The 19,572-nt window shown below is 42.6% G+C and overlaps 1 protein-coding gene across 7 annotated transcripts in view; it reads right to left on the bottom strand.

Annotated features, from left to right (window-relative positions):
- IKZF2 (IKAROS family zinc finger 2) overlaps nucleotides 1-19,572 on the bottom strand; it is a 109,024-nt gene that overhangs the window by 46,302 nt on the left and 43,150 nt on the right. For 4 of the 7 annotated variants that reach the window (XM_030454157.1, XM_030454156.1, XM_030454158.1 and 1 more), the window contains one exon: nucleotides 2,192-2,458. The exons of 1 other annotated variant lie outside the window; for it this stretch is intronic. In XM_030454157.1, the coding sequence (XP_030310017.1) occupies nucleotides 2,192-2,458 (267 nt within the window). Of the gene's footprint in view, nucleotides 1-2,191; nucleotides 2,459-3,249; nucleotides 3,314-19,572 lie in introns of all 7 variants that reach the window. 2 more of the 7 variants (XM_030454160.1, XM_030454161.1) reach the window with 1 other exon arrangement.

Below are 19,572 nucleotides of genomic sequence, written 5' to 3'. Positions count from 1 at the left end.
AGCAAACTTCTCCTTCTGTTGTGGACAGTGAAGTAGCAGCATGTACTTAAAAACAAACAAACTGAGGGGGGGGAGGGGAAATTCCCCACAAAATTTGCCAGCTGATTTACTGTGAGCAGAGCACTGAGCTACACATTAAAAGGAATGATATTTCTATATGCTTGAAATCATCTGTATAGAGCATTACATCACGGCTCCTCTGCTCAGATGGGAAAAGGAGTCAGAGCTCTGCAAGGAACCAGCAGTAGCCTGAAGGAAAAGGCCACCAGTTATGCAATTCCTACCCATCCACCCGCATCCAGCCATCCTGCCTGCACGCAGACAAGATTTTCTTCTCTTCACTTTGAATTTGCACATCTTGTTCCACATGAAAGAGGCAGCCTGTCTGTAGTTAAAAGCTGTACTAGCTATTCCTTATCTCCAAAAAATGCCGAGCATTTAATTAAGTACCTACATCTAAATTTAGCATGTCTAATTTAGCTGCTCAAGTTCAAATACACAAACTCTGATGCACCTACAATACATATGTTCAGATCCATCCAAGTGCCAATGAAAACTTTTAGGGAGGTTGAAAGCTGGGGACTCAGTCTGCTATATTCTCTATTCTCTTTCCCTTTCCTAGTAATAGCATGCCAAATTGTTAATCAACATTTTAGTTCTCTAGCCAATAGTTTTCCCGTGTTGCAACTGCTGTCTAAAATCATGGCTGCATCATAAACAATACTGAGATTCTTTGCATTATACATTTATGTTAAGATATTATCAATACAACTCATATACAGGACATTAACTATGTAATACAGAGCTATTGTTCCTCTGTACAGAAATTCTATTGTTTTCTTTCCCTTCCAGAGCACACTAGTTGACTGCAAACTACCAGGCTTACAAAGGGATTACACAGTCTTACTTTGCCCTTAAAACCCCACTTTTCTTTTGTATCTTAGCAAAATCTTTGTATCTTTTAGTGCGAGTCTCTCAAATATTAGCAGAGAAAGAGAAAAAAAGCCACCTTTCATCTTTCCCAAAAATATGAATAATCAACACTCACTGAGGCTCCAGCATAGAAACCTGTGCTTACCCTTAATAAGATTTAAGTGTATATCTTAATGGTTAAGCAACCATTGTACTATTTCAGGTGACTAATATGTGCTTAAATCTCATGAAAGTTAAGCACAAGGTTAAGTGCTTTTTTTGAATCAAAGTCTCTGCCAGGTAGATCTCTGCAAGACCAGAAAGTGTTGTCTCCTAGCACCACCTGCACTTTTATCCTGTTGGAGGCAACTGTTGCTCTCACTTGAGGAACAGCAGAGGAAAGAGAGTTCTAGCCTCTCAGCCACCCCAATTTCCCATATTAGCCAAAACTCCCCTGAAATTCCCTGTTTTAAACTCGAGGCCTCATCTTTTAGGCCCCAAAGACCCACTCATTCAGTGTATTGCAAAGGTTTTGTCTGGCTCTTGAACGATTAAATCCAAAAGCCTCCAAAGGCCTTTTGGTCTCCAAAAAGCAGTAGCACTACAAATAACAAAAATAGATGATAGGAGAGCACAAGCATTGAACGGTGCCTCAAAAATGGTATCTGGACTGTCAGGAGGAACAAAGTGCTAGCCCAGGAAAGCAGTTCAGGTGAGGTTTTGCTGATGGAGTTGTCATGTTGATGAGCAGCAAGCCTGCCCTGGCATCAGGATAGCTACATAACGAGTGTCCCCTGTAGGGTTTCCTAATCTCAGGTTTGCCAGGCTGCCAGCACCATGCCCAGCTACTTGCAAAGGAGGTTCAAGATCCTCAAGAAGCTGCTGGTGATGTCTGCCTGTGAGCACCTCCAAGAAAAGACCATCTAAGACTTTTAAAAGCCTTTTACATACATGCACACACACATACATACTCTCATGCCAGAGATTGACTCTCACCATCTTGTCTCTGATCAAGAGCAGCTATAAAAGCAATTTTACAGGATCTTATACTATTTTTAAGAACCAAATGAAGTCAATGTCAAGAAAGACCCATGCTTGCCAGAAACACAGTATCTCCAGAAATTGGGGAGCAGGCAGAGAACCAAACTGATAAAAGCCCATTTTTTCCCTCCCCCATCTCCTGCTACCCCGCGAATGAAAAGGGAAGAGAAGAGAGTTTTCAGGTAACATCAACATCAGATGCCACAGGCAGTCATCAGATTTTCTTTCAGCTGCTTACCAGTGTGGCTCCTTTTATGTACCATTAGCACATTGGGCCCAATGCAAACCATGCCACAGACGTCACATTTCAGTTTACCATTCGGAAGCCGGATTCCTCCCTCGCTCGATAGCTCCTGGATCTTTCTGTTATCCATCATCTCGTTACTCTCAGTGAGGGGGTCTTCCAGGCTGCTTCCTTCATCCAGAGCCCTGATCTCATCTTCCTTACTGAAGGGCTTCCTGTCACATTCCTCATCACTTTGCATTTCTAGCTTTACTGAATTTGCTGGGGGGAAAAAAAAAAAAAAAAAAGGAAAAAGAAAAAAAAAAGAAAAAATTTAAAAATGTGTATTTTCTAAGTTCCCAATTGCTAGTGTCATTATAAATTTCTACTATTATTGCTACTAAAGCTCAGCCTTAAAGCTCAAGCCAGCACCAAAGGTCTCACTGTGGTGACTGTGCCACAAATTACAGCTGCATATTTCTTCAAGGCCTTGTTTGGTTTTGTTTTTACACTCGTAATTCTCTCCCTATCTTGCAGCTTAGAAACCAAGGCAAAATGGGATCCAGAGACCCATCAGATATGCAGCAGGCTTAAGAACTGATCTTCTGCTCCTCAGCTTGAAACACAAGAGCTCCTTTCCTCTCAAGGAGTCCAAGTAACAAAACCAAAGGACACAGCCACAGCTGCTTCCTCCAGGACTCTCCTGCCTACGGCACCAAGACACCAGGTTTCCAAAGACAGAGCACTGCACCACCACAGCTCATGGAAACAAGCTCCCTTTGCAAGCAGGACCATTCAAAACACAGGGACCTAGTGAAGCTGGCCTGTGGGCTGTCAGTCATCTCTGCATCACCCTGCCTGCATGGGCAGGTTTTCTTACAGAGGGGAGACCCATCTCTGGATAAGCCTCCAGTGCTTTTTTTGCTACCATTTTCTGATTCACATAAATGGGTCATTGCCAAGGCAAACAGGTCTGAAACAAGATCTAAGCTGCTGGATTCTTTATATTTGCAAGTGAAATAAGCATAGCTGAAGATCTAACCAGGCAATCCTCGTTAGACCAATGGACTTACTGCTGATTTCTGTGATCCTCAGCTCACCTCCTCTAACCAGCAAGAGTTTGCAGGGCCATCAAATCTTTAAAGAGAATGAAAGTATCAGGCTTTTTCACCCAGGGGTGTTTTAACCATCAGACACCCCCGTTTGGATGTTTCAGTGGTTGATCAAAACTGTGGAAAGGCCTGTCCTAGAGTCACACTCTCCATCCACGCTGTCAGCCAGAAGGCAAGCCCACGTGCCTGCTTCCCTAAGCCTTGATCCTGCTGAGGGGTTTAAAAAGGTGGTAATTCAGCCTTCATATCTAAGCAGTCTTTGACCTCTGTACTAAGGCTATCAGCACACATGCAAGTGACTGCAGTGGACCTGGAGAGCAAATGCATGTCCTGGGATTGCCCAGTGCCTCTGAATGCCAGGCCAGGTGTGATCCAGAACTACAACCCCAGGGGCCTCTATCTGGAAACCCAAAGAGAAGATTTGGAGCAAATGTGTCTGATCACTGTGAGGCATCACAGATTCAAACAGCCAGCTTGGAAATGTCAGAACAAACCCTAATACTTAGACTTCCTCCCTCATCCTCCTTTCTCCTCCCTTCTCAAAATTTACAGTTAAAGAAAACACAAGGTTCAGAGCCTGATGTTGATGTTACAACTCTAACTCATTGCTGTTACTCCTAGGAGAAGCATAATGAGCAGGGAAAAGGCACCAGAGACCCAATACCAGTAAGATGTTGCTTTTTAATCGTAAAATTCCTGAAACACATCTTCCACTATTCATCAAGGCACTAATGGGAGCTAGGGAATGTAAGTACTGTTACAGCAAAGCACATCCAGAGCAAGGACACAGACAGATCAGATCACAGCAGATGACCGCACAGGCGCTGGCATCGAAATGGCCTTTAACTGCTAACTATTGGAGCACTTCCTTATAGAATATAGATATTTTTGTTGCCACAGAGATGCATTTATTGTTTAAAAAATAGAAACAAAAGCACAGACTGAAAGCTTGTGATGTGTCCCCACGTGGTACCCGGGGGCAGAGTGTGGCTGTCCCCACCTACACCCAGTGTGGTGGAAAAGCACAGTCCCCTGGGGATGGCTCCCTGCTCCACAGTGCTAGCCCTGGTACCAACAGCATGCACAGGGAAATAACGTGGATGAAAGCAACCTCTTGCTGGCTGTGAAAAAGATGCCATAAACCTCATCTAATTGCAAAAGCACAAGATACATTTTACCTAATAGCTGCTTCTGTTGAGGCCACCACCACCCCAAACTGGGGAAGAAGGGAGGCTGAAATAGGCCAAGAGGAGGCTGTTTGCATTGAGAGGGTGAGGGGGCCTGCTCCACCATGGCAGCAAGAGAAGTAATGGGAAGCCATCCAGTGCTTGTGAGGAGCCCAAGATATGGTGGGTGGCACAGCCATTGGCAGCCTCAGGACCAGGAGGACACAGCCTCTGTGGAGGGGTTGAGCAGAAAAGAGGAAGAGTGGGAACTCTGCCAGCTCCATGGGCTGGCAGGGATCAAGTTGAGGTCCTAGTCCCACCTCCCCGTGGAAAGCACACATTGGTGATTTATGGACAGCCCACTTTCAGAGCTAAGGAATGGCAGTTTCCTCTAATAATAGCAGCCTTTTGGGGTATTCAGTAAGTCTGAGAATGAAGCCCGAATAAACGGTTTGCTGTCTTTAGAAGCAGGATTTAATACACTTGGCCACACAAGCAGCTAGGGTAGAGCCAGAAATAGAGCCCTGTGCTCCTCACCTAAAACCCTGAGTTTCTGCCACAAGCTTGCACACTCTCCATGCACAGTAACATGCATAATACCCCAAAAACCTCATAGCAACTGTGTACATTTATACGTAGATAGAAAGCCTTGTGCCTTCTCTACAGAAACATTTGTCTCTATTTCTCTGACTTGGGCCAATAAATACTGTAATTGAGTATTGACTGTAATAAGTGCTGTGCACCCCAAGTTCCCATTTAAGTCTGTGGACCTTTGCATGGTTAGCAGGTATGAAAGCAAGGCAAAACTGGAGGATCACTTACTTTACCTTGCCGTGGAGTGTCTTTCTGCTGAATGATGGCTTTCATCCAACAGGACAAACAGCACCACAAAACGGAGGGAACTGTTTGCTGAAACGCAACCTCCCGAAACACACAGTGCTCCACAACTCCTGCAAAGGCAGCTCACAGAGCTCAAGTAATTCCTGTTGTATCTTTCATAACGTTTCAGCTATGCTATAAAATTGTTCAGGCTGTTTAGGGTTCTTACTTCCCTCAGCTTCACACACAGAGCACCATTGTTGCCTTTCCAGAAACCATCAACTAGCTCTTGCTGAGAGGTTTTCTTCAGCTGGGACCAGTCACAGGTCTCCAGGGAGGAGAGCACTGGTGCAGCAGGGAACTCCTCAGCTCATTGCAAGCATTTTGCTAATCAGGTCATCTCCACAGCCTTACATCATGCTGGTGTATATATTAGACTTATGTTGTAGCCTGCATGCAAGCAGGTACTTAAATTGCATATAGTTTGTTTTCTCTGTTCTCAGCCAGCCTTTGAGACTGCAATCTTTTTGTGGCACTGTCTTTGTTTTCATTTACAGCCACAAACCCAGAGAGTATAATGAACTCTGCAGCAAAGCAAAAAAGAAATAGTCAAGGGATGTTTATGGCTATCATGCATAGTACACAAGTCTCCATGTCAAATTTCACCCTGGGTTCCCTTGCCTTTTTTGTTCACACACTTGCTAAAAGTGGCAGGCTTTCTCATTCCTTGGCAAAACAACGCATAAATAAGTAAATGGAAAAAAATTTTGAAGTTTTTGGCACTTTTCCTAAAAATCACAGCAAAAGAAAGAGCAGGGAAAAACTAACCCAGCTCCCACTGTAAAAGCATAAACTTGAAATCAGACCATTTCCCTCCAGTTCATACAAGTTCCTTCCACTTCTTCTCAGTCCAGTACAACACCTTGCAGGGAAAAAAAATAACAACAAAATAACAGTTGAGGAGCTGTGAAAGTTTCTGCCTGTGAACATGAAAGTTAATGGCACATATTCACCAGAGCAATCACATATGTGTGGTTTTTTTTTTGGGGGGGGGGGGGGTTTTTTTTGTTTTTTGTTTTTTTGGTTTGGTTTAGGGTTTTTTGTTGTTTTTTTTTCAGAGCACCAACCAGCTGATCCTGAATTGCACTTTATCCTGAGTGGCCAAATTGAATACATTTATTGTTAGTGTCTCCTAAGTGCTAATTAAACTGCAATTCCCTGTTAGACAACATTTTGGCAAGTTTGCAGCAGCAAAATATTTCCTTCATCCACAAATTAGAGAAGCTACAAACCAAAACTTGGAAGATCCACCTAAGAAAAATATTCCTAGCATTTCATCCTTCGTCGTGGAAATTTGTCTCCCTAAAACATGAGATGGGCAGAGGGGGGAAACAACCTCTAGACTTGCTAAGAGATTTGATCCTCAGGTGGATGTAAATGAAAGTACTGGTCGTCTCTTTCTTAAGTAAGCAAGCTAGAGTGCAATTCCTACTACATAACAAAATTCCTTCTGTTCAACATGAGAGGGAGCACGCACCAGGACTGTGCCCCTCTGTCTCCTCCATTGTCTGCTGTCCGAGGTCATTGCTTATTTTATCTGTGGTCTTGGAAAACCAGGCTGTCCACTGTCATCAAGTGTTTGTGGTCTCCAGCTAGACGTTAGCCTTTCCTGGCAGCAGCCGCACACCGCCAGCCTCTTCCTGCCCTTGGTGAAGCAGAAAAAGCAAACTTCACCTCTCAAACTCCCCATGCCTCTTCCCCCATTCCTTTTCTCTTGGCCCAGCTTCAGATACTCATTGCTGAGGAGCCAAAATTCAAATCTGACAACCCCAAAGAGCCTTGGGGTGACTGTGGGAGAACACAGTGTAGGACATCTGCAGCTCATGTGGACCCGACATGTTCTCTGACCAAACTCATCTGATAGTGGGGGCCAGGTGGTACATTACTTCTCCCAGGGTCTGCTGCAGATTCCCAAACCAGAACATAAAATAATGCAACACTCAGAGCATGGATAATGTGTCTGTCTTTACCACAGAATGCAAAGAAACCAAGTCACTGTTATTTTCCTCTGGAAAATGAGACTGAGCTCCAACTACTGCAAGCACAGGGACAACACAACCTTCTGCATACTGTCTTGTCAATGGTCAGTGACACCATCTATTTTAATCATGAACTTCTCCTAGGCAGTGGATTAATGACACTGCTAATTGGCAGCTACAGACAAACAGAAAATGACCCAGCTTCTTGCATGTTATGAACCTGGGTACTTAGTCCTACACATCTCAAGACTCAAATGTGGAATGTTCCTATAATAATAAACGCCCTGTTTCTACATTATTAAAAGCACTCAGCAAAAGTGAGTGGAACATATTTAATTTGAAGAGCTGGAGTGGCAAACCAGCAAGTATTTTGTAAAAGGAAAATTAAGGGGATGGGGGTGAGCAGCGAAAACTCTTCCTTGTTGACAGATTTTGAAAAGTCAAGGTAAGGAATGCCAAAAGCTGGAAACAATAAACCCTGGCTCTTGTTCAGTCTGAGAGCACTTGGGTAGCAAAAAGGGTCCTTAAAGAGGGTGTTTACACCACTCCAGAAGTGTAGCGAGGCTTTAATGTATGTTTAAACATACTTTCCTCCTTTGAATAGTATAAAGGGGTCTCAATAAAAAGAAAACTTCATCTTTGAGTTTCTTGTTGCTTGGTAGAATTTGGCTCTTAATTAATGATGGCTTTCAAGTCCATTTTCACTTGATTGTGAGCTATTAAAAGTGTGAAAAAAAAAGGGAGCATGGACAAACCTTCCTTCTTTTAAAAGGCACACATCCAAAGAGTGTGAATGCAGCCGAGTGGAGGTAGAACCAGGCAAGGAACCTGGTCTGTTGTTGCCTCATAGCCACAAAGCACTTGGCAAATAGGTTAACTCAAATTATCTGGAAATTGTATTTAGTTCCTGAGAAACAAACAGGCCTCCTCTTCCCCTTGTGCTGCACTGGTGCAAAGCAGGTATGGCTCCAAAGCTGCAGAGGTGTGGAAGTGAGGAATAAGGAGTCAGGTCTGCTCAAGTACTGGCAGTACATCTGCTGCTTTAGGGCAGATAACCATGCTCTCCAGGAGAAAGGCAGATATCCCCTAAAGGACACCTGCAGGCAACACTGCCCTAACAATATTGTAATGGAAAATGTTTCAGTTGGGGGTTAGAAAGATGTATGTCAAGGGAGCCAGTTCTGCTTTCACTGTAGATTGAGACTTTCTGGAGGCTCAAAGAGAAGTGAAGCTGTATCTGAATGGAATAAATGAGGGTGAATGTCACCTGCAGAGAAAGTGGAATTACCCCGTCTCTCTCAAGTCAAGTACCAAAAGCCCAAACACGTTACACGGAAACATCCCCAACGCTGGGTGTCAAATCTGTTTTGTCATGAGCAGCCAAAGATTTAGCTTTCTGCCAAAAATTAGAATCTTAGAATCTGAAAAAATTAGAATCTTAGATAGTGAGATGTGACCGCAGCAGACTTACATAAAGGAAGGGAGGGAAAGGAAAGATTTTAGAAGCTTAGCATAGAGTCCTTTTTTGCATGCGACAAACGGGATTCTTCAGGCCCACACAGAGGTAGTTAATACGCCAGAAATTCAGTGAGAAGTGATCAGTTTATTTAGGCATCTTCAGAAATTTTAAGTTTTCATGCTGAAGAATCTCAGTTTAAGCTTGTTACCCCTGAAGGCAATCTAAACTCACTAAATGCAACAGAATACTTATTTCATATCTTCCGGAGGTGGTGTGTTCAGTACATGTAGACTAACAGGTCCATTACACCCAAGTTTAGTTTAAATTAGGATGTGGTTGTGTAGCTAAGCCAACCTTCAGTCAGGTTTTATCTGACACAAAGGATGGTTGCCATCCTCTAGTTTTCCCACCCCTTCCACCTCTTATACTGGCACCAGTGCTCATGGAACTGGCTGGTAAAAAAACCTGACAAAACAACAAAGAGCACCCTCCTGAGAAAAAACAACTGAGTTCAGGTGGATCAGGCCCCTGATGTGGCATATTGTGCCATCACATGGACCAACTCAGGCTGATGTGGAGCAGCACTTGGGATGCTACTGCAGGCTTTCAGTGGCAACAGTTCTGAAACACCAAGCAGCTTCTCCCAACCCAGCTGCCCATGGTGAGACACAAGTAATGAAGACTGCAGCAGTGAAACCTGAAACAACTTCTATGCTCAAATGACTATAAAAGCTTATACAAACACTACAGTTACAGGGCTCTGATTTAGCATCCCAGCACACACAGCGTTAAGACCTGAAATTTCTTTCCTATCACTGGACTCAATTGATATTTTCAGTGAACTCTGAGTCACATTCAGTGAGAACCCTTCAGAAGTCCAAAGACTCTGAGTAAGGAGTACCTTGGTACAAGTAAGAATGGCAGTTTCTAGACCAGAATTTGGCCCAGATGTCAAGCCTTGAAACACAACTGTTTGCTCACCACAAGTCACCCATGCTTCATACCTTCACTTGGCAAGAGCAAGAACTTCTAATTGAATATATAATTGCTCAGTGTTGCAAGATTCCTCTCCAGAAGGACCTTGGGCCAAATTCCACCCACAAATGCATCTATGCAACTTCAACTTACACAAGTGAGAGTAATGTATTCATATCCCAGGGTAGGAAAAGCACTCCTGATGACCTATCCTCCCCTTCCTTTTTTGCCTATGCTTACAAAGTAATTATGGTGCAACAAGTATTGTGCTTAACATAATACAAGGTTTCTGCCCATTCCCTATAGGCACAAGGAAGAGCTTCCTCACTGCAGTCTCCACTTGCAGTGCCAGAACCTGCCTCCTGCAAAAGGCAAGTGGAACACGGCAGTACTTGTGACCCCCTGCTCCTTCAGGCCACATCCAGTAATCACTAAGACTTTCTGCCTTTGTCTTAATGACTTTACACTTATTACAGACAAGCAGGTGATGCTGGGTTGGGGCTGTGGGGCACAGCAGCTGTTCTCCAGGGACCCTTTTAATTGTAAACTTTTATTTCACAGTTACTGTGAACTGCAGGAGGCAGGGTTTGGTGATGTGGGTGGTCTCTCACAGTCCTTTCCCTTGCATATCTCTTACTCTCTGCAACACGTACATCAAATATCATCACTCTCCTCTCCTACCACAGCTTATTTAGTTCAGTAAAGTAATTTCTGATGCACACTGAAGTGGAAAAACAAAAATCAGGCTCAGTCCTATAGTGAAACACAGTGAAATCCATGAACACCTTTTTATTTTTAAGATCAAAACAAATTTTGCAAGGAAGCAAGACAAACATTCAGGGAGCAGTGACATAACATTCACCTCTAAGTGGATTTTCTAAGAGGCTGCTAAAAGCTCTATATGGTACACAAAACTAGAAGTTTATAATGGAAAATGCTGACAACCTACAGCTATATATGGGCTGTCTCTTATAAATAAAGCGATTTACAACATCCACTTAAACTGACCAAAAACTCACTCATTGTCATCTCTGCTTCTTAAAAAGTGTGTGACTTCCTAAATGCTTTCCAGTGTATGCAGAGCAGTAGTTATAACAATAGTGATTATTTCATTTATAAGGAACTTTCCAGTTGGGATCTACACTATATTTGAAAATACACCAAACAAAAGTGTTTGAAGCAAATGGAATGACTTCTCTGGATCTGGAGCAGGTACTTTGCTTCATTTTCTGACATTTTTACCACTAGGGACGTTATTTTAAACAAGTGAAAGGCTTTCATTACAAGTTCCACCTGTGGATTAAATTCACAGATTTCAGAAGAAGGTGCATTTCTTTTCAATTACATACACTCTAAATCATCTTAATGCAGCCTGACCTTGCCATGTCCTCCTCTTCTAAAGGAGGCACCTCCCCTGACTCATCAACCCATGGAAAATTATAGGATAAGCACCTGTCACAAAAATATTTTCTGTCTTTGTCACTACATTGTAAAAAGCAGATTAACAACAAAACCTGTTTCGTTTATTTGAGTCAAAGCCTTGTCTGTACCCTTGGAAGCAGGTGGCCGAAGCAAAGTAATGGACAGAATCCTCAGGTACAGGATCACTGCAAGTGTCTGAGGATAGGGACTTTCCACCATGCATTTTAGATTCATTGCTGTGTCGACCTCCACCATAATTAAAAGAAAAAAAGGGAAAGCAGTTTTGCCTGACTACAGCCTGACTGCATGAAGTTGAAGCAAAACTTTTAAAAACCAATGTCCTGGGAAATGCTGTTCACCACCTTGCTGCTTTGAGAGAGGGATTTTTACTTAAGACAGCTAAAATAGTATATTTCCCTTTCCTGATTTCAGATGGCCAATGGGACCAAGACTTGGGGATGTGTGATCTAGACAGACCAGCTCAGAGTTCAGAGACCCCAGCAATATTGAAGTCAGCACATTAAGGCAGGACCTAGAGCACATCCATTCACCTTCATCTAAAGAGGCATATGAAAGGGCTACTCCAAGAACCAGACACTGACAACATGTTACAAGGATGGCAGAGTATTATTGAGTCCCTCAACTTTTCCAAATTTAAAGGACAGAACAATTCATAACAATTTTCCACTTTCAGAAGTCACTTCAAGTATCTGAATTTGTTTAAACCCCAAACTTGATATGCTAAAAAAGGAGGGGAGGGTATCTCTGTTGCCTCCTTCCCACAACTTAAAACACACTGGCTATTAAAGCAGAAAAACATTTAAGCAACTATTCATTCTGATTTTTTTAAAAAACAGCGCTAGGCTTTCACCTGTATCATTATTATGTAGGCAGTGACAGATGGCAATGGAAAAATATAAAATAACTCTTAGAGTATTAACTTTTTTTCAGTGCCGTATGTGTCAGATTCTTTAGCATAAATAAATGGCATTACATAGTCTCATTAAATCTATACATCTGTGTAGTAACTTGCAATTTATGGATATTTTCTGACACAATGTTCAAACCAACAGGTTTAGCTCACATGTTTCTTTTCTCACCATGCCATCTCCAAGTCATCAGAAAAGCAAACAAAACCAAAACCCTAAAGTAAATATTCCTAAAGAATTCGGAGATTTTCTGTTCATCATCTACGCATATTACAGGGAATGAGAAGGGAACAGGATGGTGGGATCATGGAAGAAAGGGGCTGGAGGGAGTTGGCAAGTAAAGCAGCTAATTAGGCACCCAAAAATTTACATATCTAACAAGTAAACCATGTTTTCTCAAGTTAGATTAAAACAATAAGGATGAGCACATACACACACATTTTCTCATATCAGCCACCAAAAGCACCAACCACATTTCCGCCAGGGTACCCCAAGAGTGTGGAATTGGTACCCCATCGACTGCTGTCATGAGAAAGGATTAGGGACTGCAGGACCAAACACTAACATGGCATTTCAGATTGCAGAGATCGTATGCTGCACCATCACTAAACAAGCTGAAAGCTGCTATAAGTGGCATTGAGCACAAAGAGTTATTCCAAACAAGTCAAGAAGAAGCTGACCTAACAGATTTATAAACTAAAGCAACTAATACTTCCCCAGGAGCAGCCCTCTCCTGAACATGTCCCATAAACTCAGCTACTCTGTGGAAACCACACATTCAATCACCATGCAGCCATGCACAGGTCTCTGATAGACAAAGAACTATTTTGATCTGTTTGTCTTCAGTTAAGTTTAAAACAGTGTGTATCCTTTGTTTTATTAAGGGGCTGAGGCTGGGAGCATCAAGGAGGGTCCTTGTATGCCTTGTTCTAACTTCTGCAGCCTGGTCACATGGGGAGAAGGGGACACCGGTCCTCCTGGTACACAGGACCATGAGGAAGGTGGGATGGGAGATGAGGGCTGAGTGTATGCATTATACATACAAACCCACCCCAGGAACAGTCCCAGGCCCACCCTTCATGCATTCTTGAGGAGGAGCAGGGTGGCTGCAGTGACCTGGTAGCTGCTATAGTCTGTCCCAGTTAGAGAGTCTCTTTTTGGGCAACAAGTTTTCTTTGGGATCTCTCCCTTTAACACAACAGTCTACTGGTCCAGGCTAGTGTAAGGGGACAAAGCACCACGTACTGTTACTAAACATTTGTTGAAGACATGAACAAAAGATAAAAATCCATAAAAAGAGCTGCAGAGACAGTCAAAGCACAAGTGCCTGCCATGGAGGAGTACAGCAGACCTGCAACTTTATTCCCAATTGCTGTGTTTTCAAATGTACCTCCTTTCTCAACTCCCAGGACAGTACTTTTGGAGATAATTCTCTGAAGAGCTCCAGCCTATCTGAACAGCTGTTAATACCTCCAAAACACCACAGAGCATCAAGAACAACCCCTGCCTGAGCATCAAGTCACATCTTACAGACAAACCTAAACCTCACATACCTAACATGTTTCTGTTGGAAAGCTTAAACTTGACATTAGCAGCAGCTTCTGCACGTCATCTTTTTGTCTCCTTGGGTAAAGGATCTGTTGGGAGCTATTTACGTACTGGCTTTTTTCCTCTAGGAGGAGCTGGTATCTCTGCCTAAAATTGCTTGACACTTCCTACGATGAGGCCCTGTTTTTCACTTGCTTATCACTTTGCCAAAAACAATTTAGGCTGAAATTTGTTGGCAATAGTTTAAATTTTTTGTGTGTAAAACTGCAAATCAAAACAGTTCTATTGGCTCTGGCTAAGAGGTTGGAGAAAGCACCACCACTGCTTCTTTGCATTTAAACTAGGAGATCTATGATCAACCAAACTAATGAAGACTGCTTTTCTACAGATTTCTAACCCAACAACCTCTTTCAAGCCCTCTTTCTTTGCAGTAACCCCACGCAGGGTACCTGCTACCAAACAGCACAAGTAACATCTGAGTTCCACTTGCCTTTCCCCTCACTAAAAAAACACCAGCAATCCCAAGAGATTCTCTGACCAAGTCCCAAAATTCATCCCAGGGGTACACTCCTTCTATTGTGTCAGTTGAAGAAAAGAGAGACCCAGAGACATAAAATATCACTGACATGCCTTGCTTTGTTTTATGAGGATGGGTCATGTGCATTTAAAAAGCATTACTCATTGCACTGAAAAGGGGGGGAAGAAATAATTTGGCATCCTGAGGGCCTCACTAAAGCTCTTAAAAGTTACAATTCCATCACTGTACTGTACATAGCATGCAATCTCTGAGGGGTAATTATCCATGGGTTGGAAGCCAGTGTGAATATATGCACAGTCAGTCAATACGATGTTGTGCTTGCTGCTTCTCGTTTTTCTTTTTCTTAAATCAATTTTAATTGTTGTGGATCTATTTCTGCTAATAAAAGAGAGTGAACCAATTCTGGTCGGATAGATTTCTGGATACGGAAAAATGAGTGAGCAAAACACGTGAGAGTACTTACTGTATTACCAGAAATATTTAAAAATGTCTCTTCCCTCCTTCAGCTGGCAGAATATCAAAGCACTGAGGAAGCAGCACGGATATGGATGAAGAACAGTCCACTCCATCATCAACCTAGGAAAGCAATGCCACTGAGCTCCAGCAGAAGCCCAGAGCAGAACTGAGCAGAACTGCTCTAACAACAACACCTTCCCTCTTGTCAAAGGGCTAATGCTATTCTGAGTGCAGACTACATGAGAGTCACAAATCATAGAATGGTATGGGTTGGAAGGGTCCTTAAAGATCAACTAGTTCCAATCACCCTGCATGTGAAAGGACACTTCCTATTAGATCAGGTTGCCCCACACCTAACCCTAACCCCAACCCCATCCAACCTGACCTTGAACGATTCCAGGGGTGGAGCAACCATAACTTCCCTGGGCGACCTGTTCCAGTGTCTCACCACCCTCACAGGAAAGAATTACTTCCTAATATCTAACATAAATCTCCCCTCTTTAATCTTGAAATCATTACCCCTTGTGTTTTATCACTTCACACTCTTGTAAAAGAGATCCCTCCCCAGCTTTCCTGCAGCCCTTCAGGTACTAGAAGGTGTTCTAAGGTCTCTTCCAGGCTGAACAACCCCAAATCCCTCTGCCTGTCTCCAGAGCAGAGGTGCTCCAGACCTCTGTGCATCTATGTGGCCCTCCTCTAGACTCACTTGAACAGTTCCATGTCCTTCCTGTGTTGGGGCCTCTAGAACTGGACCCAAGATTCCAGGGGTGTCTCATGAGATCAGAGTAGAAGGGGGAGATTCACCTGCCTCAGCCTGATGGCCACACTTCTTTTGATGAAGCCCAGGACAGAGCTGGCTTTCTGGAAGAATATATTCTGTGTCTACTAAGTTATGATAACATATGAACTAGAGAGCCAATGCTATTTTGGAATTCAGATGTGATTCCCAGGATAGCCTTGAGATGGACTGACTGACAAACATATTCTCTGAGGGTTTGATGCCTACATACACCAAGACAAAACTAGACTCTTTGGGCTTGACAGCAGGGCAGCCTTGTCTATAAAAAACAGCACTATCACAATGCATTACATGTGTTTAAATTAGCAAAATAAAAACGTGGAGAAAAGCACATTTTCAAGAGGCACACAGAAAATCATACACATCCTTGTGAGAGAGCTTGGACCAGAAAGAGAACTCTGCACTAGAGTTCCTGCAAACAGGGTTTCTGCAGAGGTACACACACACACAGAGCTATCCCAGGATGCAGATTCCTGGCACAGACATGTGCTTTTGCATAACTCATACCTGCACACAGACTAATAAGGCTTTCTAGAATTGGATTAACCAAATGCACACACTTTATCTAACATCATGATTTGCTTCCACTTATCCCAGTGGTGTTAATGCAAAGGCATTAACAGAAATGCAGGCCAGCTGTGGTCCACAGGTCTACCTGGGTGTAGATAAGCACCACACAGCTCTGCCGTAGCCCCAGCCAGGTCCTTGTCACCATTTGAACAGGAGGAACTAAAGGAGGCTTTGGGACTCTGCTAAGCTGTGACAGACCTGCAGTGACAGCCAGGCTGTGGGAGTGTCTCATCCATGGAGAAGTACAATAAAGTACATCAATTCCCAAGTGAACTTCTGAATGTGAAAACGCCCGGGGATCCTGATTCAGTGCAATACTTAAGCAATCACTGATCTTTAACTTTAAAGTCAACAGGACTTCGGTACATACATAGGTAATTACATGAATTCATCATTGGGCTGAGCAAGCATGTTCCAGCTCACAAAAGTAATGAAAGGACAATGTGCAGGAAGAACGAAAAGCCTTCAGGAAAGGATTAGCAGTGTCACAAGTTAAACATCTCCTCCCTGATGACATACAGGATCGGGTCAGCTGTGCAGACAAGCGAGAACGCTGTAGCATGAAGTTAGAAATGGAAACAGCCTGGTAAAACTACTGCCTGTAGTAGCTTTTCAGATGACAAGCACAGAATACTAATGCACACTGAGCAATAGTGTAATAGGCTCTGCTGTATAGATGATATAGAGATTCCTCAGCCTTTAACTGCACATCATTTCTATTCCAGATTTCCTACTTGGCTTTTTAACTTACCTAGCAGATTTAAGCATATCAAACAACAATACATTTCTTTATAATCAACCTCTAAAGCCTGCCATTCTTGTTTTACAGTTCTAAAAATCAACCTAGGAGGGCTATAACCTAGTATCAATATGCTGTCATTAACAGTCTCCTGAATTACAACTAATAATGCAGAAGGACCTGAGTGACAACTCCACCCCACTATTTTAAAAAGAGAGAACATGGGTTTGGTGGCAGTACAAGCACATTTCAGTTATAAAGCACTAATAACCTGCCACTAGTTATGAAAAATCTTGGTCTTAAAAAAAAAAAAAGCATTATTTTAAAAAATTTTCTTAATCCACACTAAATATACAACCGCCTCTGATGATTATGTCTTCTCATAAGCACAGGAAACACCAAGAATTTACAGTGTTCACTCATAGCAAGCAGAAAGTAATTCAGCAGCTGCTGATACAATTGCCAAGCAAGGAAAAGATAAAGTCTGCCAGACAACCAATATATTTGTTTTATAACTTTAGATTCAATTTTCTTTTGTCATATTCTCATCCACTGTATGTACCCTCACAACTCTGGTTGCAAAGGCTACGATCAGTGTCAGATTCAGCTACCCTGGCACCAAATTTGATTGCAGGGATCCAGGAGGGCACTATGCATACTCCCAAGTAGGACATATAATTTCATATATCCCATGCAATGCTTCATTTATCTGCTTGGATCCATTGATTTCCTTTCATGTTCACGAATGTTTGTAGCCACCATTTTTCACACATATATGGTAAACAGTCAAGTAGTGTCTCAGTATAAGTGCTGTTGTCAAGTTTCTGCCCTGGAGCTTTGGGATCATTGGCTTCCTTAATGATATCACCAAGAGGGGATTCTCACTCTAGGGTAAGAATAAGACATCTTCCGTGAGGCAGAGCCTGAGCTGCTTAAAGCTTGGAGATTTATTTTAGGCAGCTGCACCCCGCACAGACGGAGGTGGAATATTCCAGTCACCAGCTTTCAGCTCTGGTGGGAGACATAAGAAAAACGGAGTTTTTGCAGTGACTACTGAAGACAAAAATAAAGAAAGCAAGCAAGAACCACAGGGGTCAAACAAACAGGAATGTTTCATTTGTTATGAAAATAATTTGAGTTGTCTTGAGACATTTATTTGAGCAAAAGAAGAATAAAACATTTCTGAAGCTGTATAACCTCCCCATTTCAAGTGGTGTCCCTTTTGAGCTAAAATACATCATTTTGAAACAAATACAGAAATGTTTTGTACTTTCAAACATCAAAAGCCAGTTTGATATTGCTGAAGTGTTTTCTCCTCCAATATTTTCATCTAACTTGACTCAAATCTCATTCTGGTCCTGCTCACAAGCTGCCTTTTTTGACAAATTTATTATTTGTTATTTCCACCTAGAGTTTTCCAGAGCAAGCTTGTTCCCAGAAGGGTGTAAGGATGCAAACTAATCTCAAACTAGGTAGCTTGTCTCAGCCTAAAGAGGAGAAGGCTCTGGGGAGACCTTATTGCAGCTTTTCAGTACTTGAAGGGGACCTACAAGAAAGATGGGGACAAACAGAGTTTGTTGAGATAGGACAAGGGGTGATGGCTTTAAACCATGAGAGGGAAGATTTAGACAAGATAATAAATAGAATTGGTGTGGGGGGGTTTTTTTGTTTGTTGGTTTGGTTTGTTTATTATGAGGGTGGTAAAACACTGGCACAGGCTGCCCAGTGAGGTGGTAGATGCCCCATCTCCAGAAACATTCCAGCTCAGGTTAGAAAGGGCTTTGAGCAACCTGATCTAGTTGAAGATGTTCCTGCTCCTCGTTAAAGGACTCTTCCAACCCAAACTGTTTTATGATTCCACATCACAAAATAAGGAAACATTGAAATAATTGAAAGCAAGACATTTCTGAAACAGACATTATTTAAAACTATTTAAAAAAAGAAAAAACTGAAAAAGCCCAACCATTTGAAACTTCTATATGTTCTTGACTGTATGACACCACAACTACATAGTATTTTGGAGAGTGAATCCGCTGTCCCTGTCCCTTTCTTCAGCACAGCCAGTCAGTGCAGGAGACTTCACCCTGTTCCTAGCTTCCCAGCCATGACAGGAGGAGAGGAACTTTGCAATAATTGCAGAGAACTTTGATTTCTAGATACCAGGCAAAAACTTCTGTGAATAGTTTCCCACCCACTCTCACAGCAAGACTGATAACAGCACATTTGTGTCTGTGCTTTCTGACAGAAAAGGCAAACACACACATATATATATATGTGTGTACACACAAGTGCTTCTGCTGATTAAGCTACCCTCTCTTCTTAGATTGGGTTTAGATGTCCTTGCTTGAAAAAACATCACAACATCCTGAACTCATCAAAACACTGTCTGCTCTAGAGCCCAGCACCACAGATTTTAATGAGGAAATGCTTATGCTGATAAGTTTTGTTTCTACCATAGCTTTATCTGCTGTCTGGAGAATGTAGGTGCAGGAAAGAATGTGGCTGTCAGCTAGATGCCAAACATCACTGCCCATTGGTGAGTCGAGCAAACGGCAGGAGTGAATGGAACAGATCTGCCCCAGAGGTTAGCAACCTTTCAAAACATTACACATGACCATTCCTTAAATACATTAGATGACACATTCTCAGCCAAAGACAAGCCAGAAAATGGGATGGTTATCCTATTTGTTCTCCTTTTGGAAAAAGGGAGGGCCAATTTTTAACCCTCTTAAAAAGGCAGTGAGCTTTCTGCATTCCTGACCTTTCACTTGCAGAGAGAGTGCTGATTTCTTGCTGAGCTATGGCTCTGATCATCCTTGCCAAAG

This window comes from Calypte anna, chromosome 7 (genome assembly GCF_003957555.1).
Source record: "Calypte anna isolate BGI_N300 chromosome 7, bCalAnn1_v1.p, whole genome shotgun sequence".
Classification (NCBI taxonomy): Eukaryota; Metazoa; Chordata; class Aves; order Apodiformes; family Trochilidae; genus Calypte; species Calypte anna.
Note: the sequence above shows the minus strand (reverse complement) of the source record. Positions and strands in the feature narration are given on the sequence as shown.